This window comes from Podarcis liolepis (genome assembly GCF_965112155.1).
Source record: "Podarcis liolepis genome assembly, chromosome: 18".
NCBI classification, from domain to species: Eukaryota; Metazoa; Chordata; class Lepidosauria; order Squamata; family Lacertidae; genus Podarcis; species Podarcis liolepis.
In genome coordinates this window covers 2,698,295-2,705,793 of record NC_139572.1, presented here as the reverse complement: position 1 = coordinate 2,705,793, position 7,499 = coordinate 2,698,295, and the positions used below count along the sequence as shown (strand labels likewise).

General features: G+C 53.6%; 1 protein-coding gene across 1 annotated transcript; it reads right to left on the bottom strand.

Annotated features, from left to right (window-relative positions):
- Positions 1–1,303: 1,303 nt before the first annotated feature.
- On the bottom strand, positions 1,304–7,499 carry LOC310697554 (UPF0449 protein C19orf25). Its single transcript, XM_083484278.1, has 3 exons — positions 7,398–7,499; positions 3,533–3,695; positions 1,304–2,748 (listed from the first exon to the last, which is right to left on the bottom strand). Exons 2-3 carry the CDS (start codon positions 3,666–3,668, stop codon positions 2,552–2,554), a joined length of 333 nt encoding a protein of 110 aa, XP_083340404.1. The 5' UTR covers positions 3,669–3,695; positions 7,398–7,499; the 3' UTR covers positions 1,304–2,551.

Below are 7,499 nucleotides of genomic sequence, written 5' to 3'. Positions count from 1 at the left end.
TTTATTTGTCTGACAAATAAATAATTATTTTAATTTCTCTATTGCTGCGTTGAATATTTCATTCCAGCTAAGCGTTAACCACAAGCAGGGTGCTACAGGTGCACGTTGCACATAGCATGGGTGATGATGATGATGATGATGGTGGTGATAATAATAATAATAGTTTATTATTTATTATTTGTATCCCGCCCATCTGGCTGGGCTTCCCCAGCCATTCTGGGCAGCTTCCCAAAAAATATCAAAATACCGTAATACATCAAACATTAAAAGCTTCCCTAAACAGGGCTGCCTTTAGATGTCTTCTAAAAGTCTGGTAGTTGTTGTTCTCTTTGACATCTGGTGGGAGGGCGTTGATGATGATGATGATGATAATATGACACTGATCCTGCCCCAACTACACTGGCTGCCGATTAGTTTCCAGGACCAGAGACTCTTGAGAGCCCCATGGACTGCAAGAAGATCAAACCTCTCCATTCGGAAGGAAATCAGCCCTGAGTGCTCCCTGGAAGGACAGATCCTGAAGCTGAGGCTCCAAGACTTTGGCCACCTCATGAGAAGAGAAGACTCCCTGGGAAAGACCCTGATGCTGGGAAAGATGGAGGGCACAAGGAGAAGGGGACGACAGAGGACGAGATGGTGGGACAGTGTTCTGGAAGCCACCAGCATGAGTTTGACCAAACCGGGAGGCAGTGGAAGACAGTAGGGCCTGGCGTGCTCTGGTCCAGGGGGTCACGAAGAGGCGGAAACGACTAAAAAACAACAATGCTCTGCTCTCCACAGTCGGAGGCAGAGGTGCTTCTGAATACCAGCTTCTGAAGATGTCAGGAGGGGAGGGAGCAGCCGTAGGGCTCAAATCCCGCTTGTGGGTTTCCTATAAGGGACATCTGCATAAAAGTTTTAAAAAGGTAAAGGACCCCTGGACGGTTAAGTCCAGTCAAGGGCGACTATGGGCATGTGGCGCTCATCTTGCTTTCAAGCCAAGGGAGGCGGCGTTTGTCCGCAGACAGCTTTCCGAGTCATGTGGCCAGCAGGACTAAACCGCTTCTGACGAAACCAGAGCAGCACATAGAAACGCCGTTCACTTCCCGCCACAGCGGTACCTATTTATCTACTTACACCGGCATGCTTTCGAACTGCTAGGTTGGCAGGAGCTGAGACAGAGCAACAGGAGCTCACCCCTTCATGGGGATTTGAACCGCCGACCTTCCGATCGGCACGCCCAAGAGGCCCCGTGGTTTAGGCCACAGGGTAGCCACTGTGAAAACAGAGACTGCCTAGGTACATACACGCAGAGAGCCGAACGTTGTCCGAAAACTGCATTTTAATAACAGCTCCTTAAGTTAAACCAGAGGTGAGAACCAGCAGCCTCGGGACCTAGCTTTTCCCCTTTCGATACTGAAACACCCATCCCGACAAATGAACGAATGACGCCCCCCTCCCTTTCCTCTCTGTCCCCCCCCCCGCCCCCGGACCCCCAGACACGGACAACTTCTGTTTCACTTTCCTGACAAATCAGCTCTAGGCACAAATCTAGTGGGAATTCCGCTCACAGTCACCAAACCCACGTCACGATGGAGCCTACGTCAAAACACCAAAATGAATCCGGAAGCCGTCGAGCCGCCGCACCCCCCCAACCCTGCTCCCTCCCCAAGTCCGTCAGAGGCCGGCCCCCTTCTTTGCGCCACTCACGCCGGAGGGGCGTGGGGTCTGCCCGCGGCGGCCTGCTTTTTGCAGGCTGGAGAGCAGCCTCTGTTTGAAGAATCTCTCGCCATACTCGAGTCCGTTCAGGTGCCTCAGCGCCGGGGGCATTTCCTCCCGCGAGACGCCCACGTAGACGGGGATGACCTTCGCCCCCTCCCGGTGCACCGCGTGGTCGAGGTTCCACTCAGCCACCCGCTGGCACCAAGGGTCGGCCACTGAGCGGGGCGTCAGGAGGAGGATGGCCACGCGGCTCACCTGGATGACCTCGGCCACCGCCGAGAGCTCCGGCCGCCCCGCCACGTGGTCCTGGTGCTCGACGTACCCTCGGAAACCGTGCTCTGCCAGGAGCTGGCAGATGGCGGTGGCGACGGCGTCGTCATCCAGGCAGTACCAGAGGGAGAAGTCGTAACGGGGCGAGGGGGATGTCATGGCCGAAATGACGCAAAAATGTGGGGGAACGAAGAAAAACAGCAAAAAAATGCGGGCTAACCCTCCCTGTTTGCCCAGGCCCTACCCTCAAAAGTCCACCTGTCCCAGCTTAGGAAGGAGGGCGCCCGGCGGTAACAGCTTGCCTTAAGTCTGTGCGGACGAAATGAAACAAGGTCCCGGAACGGAGAGCGAATGTCATGAAATCTGGGGAGGCGGGCCGCGCCACCGTCGGGCATTTCGCGGCAAGGCGGCGTGGAACGGGGCAACTGCTTTGGCACACATTCACAAGACCGAGCACACAGACAGTGTTTGAGTGGCGTAGCTTATGCATGCTGGAGCCGCCGCGGGCAGCGGGGGCGCGATACGGGCCGGCCGCTCAGGGCGCTTGGTCGCTGGCCCGCCTCCCGGAGCGGGCGTCATCTCACAAGGCCCTTTGCTTCATCTCCAAGATCCCCTGCTCTAGAGTCGCTCCGGCCAGCTTGAGCTCCTCGCACTTCTCCTTGAGCAGGCTGCAGGCCATCTGGAGGCGGTGGTTCATCTCCACGTACGACTGGGTCAGCCGGTAGAGGCGCTCGCGTTTGGCCTCAGGGTCTTCGTTCTTGGTTGGGGAGGGCAAGTCTGAGCGCAGGTGGAGAGAGAAAGAGAGAGAGAGAAAACAATGGAGGTGTGCTTTTCAAGGGCGGATAAAAATCAATGATTTTTTAAACGAAAAGGAAGGAGAAGGCGGATTTCTTTCATGGGACTCGAACCCACAACCCTGGGATTAAGAGTCGCACGCTCTACTGACTGAGCCATCAACAATAACACCGTCGGCATGGCTGTGACTACAACATTGCTATAAAAGGTAAAGGTAAAGGGACCCCTGACCATTAGGTCCAGTCGTGGCAGACTCTGGGGTTGCGGCGCTCATCTTGCTTTACTGGTCGAGGGAGCCAGGGTACAGCTTCCGGGTCATGTGGCCAGCAGGACCAAGACGCTTCTGGCAAACCAGAGCAGCGCACAGAAACGCCGTTTAGCTTCCCGCCGGAGCGGTACCTATTTATCTACTTGCACTTTGACATGCTTTCAAACTGCTAGGTTAGCAGGAGCAGGGACCGAGCAACGGGAGCTCACCCCGTGGCGGGGATTCGAACCGCCGACCTTCTGATCGGCAAGCCCTAGGCTCTGTGGTTTAACCCACAGCGCCACCATCCCCACAATATCAGCTGCTAAAACTAAAGCTGCCCATCTCCTCACAGCTGTCTAAGTCTCCTCCTCTCCAGTGTTTCCTCCAAAGCAATCTGAGACTGAGCCTGGGTGTCTTGCCTTTGCTCCTCACTCTTCATGCCGCTCTTGGTTCTGGGAGGCAAGGCGTGTGAACAAGCCCGGTGGGGAAAAGGGGTGGAAAGGGGGCTCCGGTTACCTTCGCTGGGCTCGGCCAGGAGGACAAAGACGGGGTCGTTGGGCTGGGCGCGCTGTACATCTTCGAGAATCTGCTCCGTGCTGGGGGGGTCGGGGCGGGTGGGCAGCACCACTCGCTTCTTGGCCTTGGAGGTCATTGCTCAGCAACAGCTGCCAGGGGGGCACTGGAGGGAGAGAAAGGAGGGGTGGGGATCAGAGGGGGCGCTTGGAGAGAGACGAGGGTCTCATCACAAAGGGGATCACAGGGTGTCGTTCAGAGCAGGGCCGTAGCTCACCGGTAGAAATTTCACAATTCCCACCAGCTTTCTTTATAGTCTCGACAGCTAGAAACCTGGGGGAGTTTTGAGTATTTTTGTCCCCCACCCCCAAAAAAGGAAAGCCAACGACTGCTGGATTTGAACGCCTGATGGTGGCGACACAAGGTTACTCCAATTTTTTAAGAGCACACACACAAAAATAAATTCCAGTTCTGTGCAACCTTGAGAGCCACCCCAATTTACAGTAATAATGAGCGCTGCAACCATCTACTGAATAAACAGATCACTTTAGCAGGGCTAAATATATCTTGATTTTGTGCCTGAATAGCATAAACCTGAAACTGTTCTTAACCTGAAGCACCACTTTAGCTAATGGGACCTCCTGCTGCCGCCGCGCCGCCGGAGCACGATTTCTGTTCTCATCTGGAAGCAAAGTTCTTAACCCGAGGCACTATTTCTGGGTTAGCGGAGTCTGTAACCTGAAGCGTCTGTAACCTGAAGCACCTGTAACCCAGGGTACCGGTGTATCACCACCACCAGCCAATCAGCCAATGGGAGTCATAGCCCTGCAATATGTACAGCGCCACAGATTCCTGATCTAAAGATATTTTGCCGCCCGGCATTGTTCGATCAAATGCACATTTAATCTAAAGCAACTGGGGGTGCAACTCCTGGTACTGTGTTTCCAGATGGAGCTGCAAGTGGAACGGAAGGCCTCTCCTCTGCTTCCCATAGTCCTGTTTTATTGAGAACCACGAGGACCATAGAACAGGGCTCATTTGAACAGGAGCTGCCGAGTCACAGAATCATAGAGTTCGGAGGGACCCCCTGGGTCATCTAGACCAACCCCCTGCAACGCAGTAATCTTCTGCCCAACTTGAACCCACCACCCTGAAATTCAGAGTCCGGTGCTCTGCCGACTGAGCTATCCCAGCTCCTTTAACATTTTATTTCTTTTTTAGAAGGGCAACAGCTCAGGGGGCAGAGCTTCTGCAAAGTCCCAGATTCAACCCAAGCCCGGGATCTCCAGGTAAGGCTGGGGAGCTGCTGCCAGCCAGTGTAAGACAAGCCAGAAGGATCAGCCATCTGATTCAGCTTCTCATTTAAACCATCGCCTAATTCGGAGCCCCATGAGGACTGGAATCTTACTTAAAAAAAAATAAAATCAAATAAATGAAAGTGTGTCGCTTGGAGGCACAACATCGGTTTTACATGCAGAAAGTCACAGGTTTAATTCCCCCCCCCCCAATGCCATGGGATCTCTAAGTCGGAGGGGGAAAGACCCCCTTCCCGAAACCGTGCAGACTCTCGCTGCCATTCAATGCTGACGGTCTGACCTGGATAACCCCCTCACTCAATTAAAACAACAAAATTTGCACTGGTTAACCGGAGTTTCTAGAAAAATCAAACCAAAAGCCCTAGAAGTATTTCCTGCGGTGGTCCTCTTTCAATGCGCTGGAAGGAATCTTAACTTATCAGAGTGGTGGGTAAACAGCTGGACCAAATGGCCAAATCTCCCCCTCCCCATCCTCACTCTAGCAAACCTTCTCCCCATAACCTTCTCCCCCCCCCCCCCCCGCCGCAAATCCTTTCCTCTCGGTCCCTGTCTTCTCTCTGACCAGCCTCTCAGCATGCAAATCCACCGCGCGCTGCCTTAATAATCTTTCCGCAGAACCGCAGTTGAATTAAATTTGCGGATTCATGATGGGGGTGTGGGGGTGTGTGTGTCTGCTGCTATATTTTGGGTGGAAAGGGATTTTCTCGAGGGGGAGGAAGAGGAAGGAGAGGACGGTTATACGGAGAAATCCTATCCTCTTTTCTTTTTTTAAAAAAAATACTCCTGTTCCCCCACACCCTCCCCCCCAGGATGGTTAGAAAGGACAGCCCATTCATCCGAAAGGGGTTCGAGAACATTCAGTCAAAGCTCTGCAGTCGTCTGTGCGAAGAAGGGGCTCGATGCGAGACGCATGCAGGGTGGGGGGAGAGATCAGGGGAATATATATATATATATATATATATATATATATATATATATATGGAAGAAAAAGAAGAGAGAATATAACAGTTCTGCAGATACCACACCCACCACCCTTTCTGCAATTTCCAGCTCTGGTTAAAACTGCAGCCTCTATTTTCTGCCCTTCGCAAAGCAAGACTCCTTTCTGGTCCATCCGCGCCCCCCCCCCATCACGAAGACAACCCCCCCCAACCAATATTGCTTTTCTTCACACACACACCCCAGGGGGCTATTTTTCCTGTTCTTTACAGTAACAGTCCCCCCCCCACCACAAAAAAACCTCAATTTTCACCACCCAGACCCGATCTCACCTCTCCCATCTCCATCATCTCCATCAAGACCCTTCCTGCTTCGACGCCAACCCCCCCACCTCCCGGTTTTCTCTTTACCTAATTCCCCCCCCCCACTCCAAGTTTCTCTTCCCCCTCTCCCCAGATTCCTCCCACTTCCCCCCCCCATACACACAAGTCACCCCACCTAGGCGCTGTCAAACACACATACGCCGCCTCCCGTCTCTCAGCCTCTCAAGGAACATCTATTGCAGCTTATTCAGCGCCCCCCCCAAAAAAGCCCCCACACCTGGCCCTATTAGTTTCCCACCCTCCTTCCTTCAAACAGATCTCTTCCTCCATTGTCCCACCTGCACCCTCCTTTTACACCCCCCCTTCCCACAGATTCCCTTCATCTTCTGGGCTCTTTCTGCATCTCCACCCCCCATAATAATAATAATAATAATAATAATAATAATAATAATAATAATAGCACCCCACCATCAAGAAGGACCTCAATTATTTCTATCCTTGTTCATTTCGTCCTGCTCTCCCCCCCACAAAAAAGCCCCAATATTCCACCCCATAGCAGCCTTCCCCCTGGGTTTCACTCCTTTTATCGACACCCCCCCCCGTGTTATCTAACCATTCGCAGCAACCACAAAAGGCCCCCCCACAAAGGGAAAAAAAGATGTTACTGCCTATCCTCTCCCCCCCCAATAAACACCAATTTTCTCCCCTGTAAGCCTTTGGGGGCACTGGACACGTCGCCCACCCCCCCCCCAAAACGAGTCCCGCCCCCCCACAAATAACCATAATAGTCCCCAAGCACTTTTCCTGCGCCCCCCCAAAAAAGACCACTCCCACATTTCTGCCTCCCCCCCCCAAAAAACACCCACTTACCTCTCCCCCCCCAAGTAGGACCCGTTTTCCTCATCCCTTCTCTGCCCCCCCCAGTCAAAAGCCCCCACCCTCATAATTTAAGGCCCCCCACATATTTGCGACCCCCCAAAAAAAGACCACTCCCACATTTGTGCCCCCCCAAAAAAACACCCACTTACCTCTCCCCCCCCAAGTAGGACCCGTTTTCCTCACCCCTTCTCTGCCCCCCCAGTCAAAAGCCCCCACCCCTCATAATTTAAGGCCCCCCACATATTTGCGACCCCCCCAAAAAACCCATATTATACCCCCCCCAAAATAGGACCCATTTCCTTCCCCTTTCTCCCCCCCCCAAGTCCACAAAGGTTTAAACCCCCCCCCAGGTTAAGCCCCCCCCCAAAAAACCTCCCCCTCCCCCCCAGGTAGCCCCCCTTCCTTCCTCACCTGCTCTTCCTCCCTCCTCCTCCTCACCTGAATCCCTCCCTCCCTCCTGGCCCCGCCCTCCTTTGGGCCCCGCCCACTTCCTCCTGGGGAGGGAAGACACTT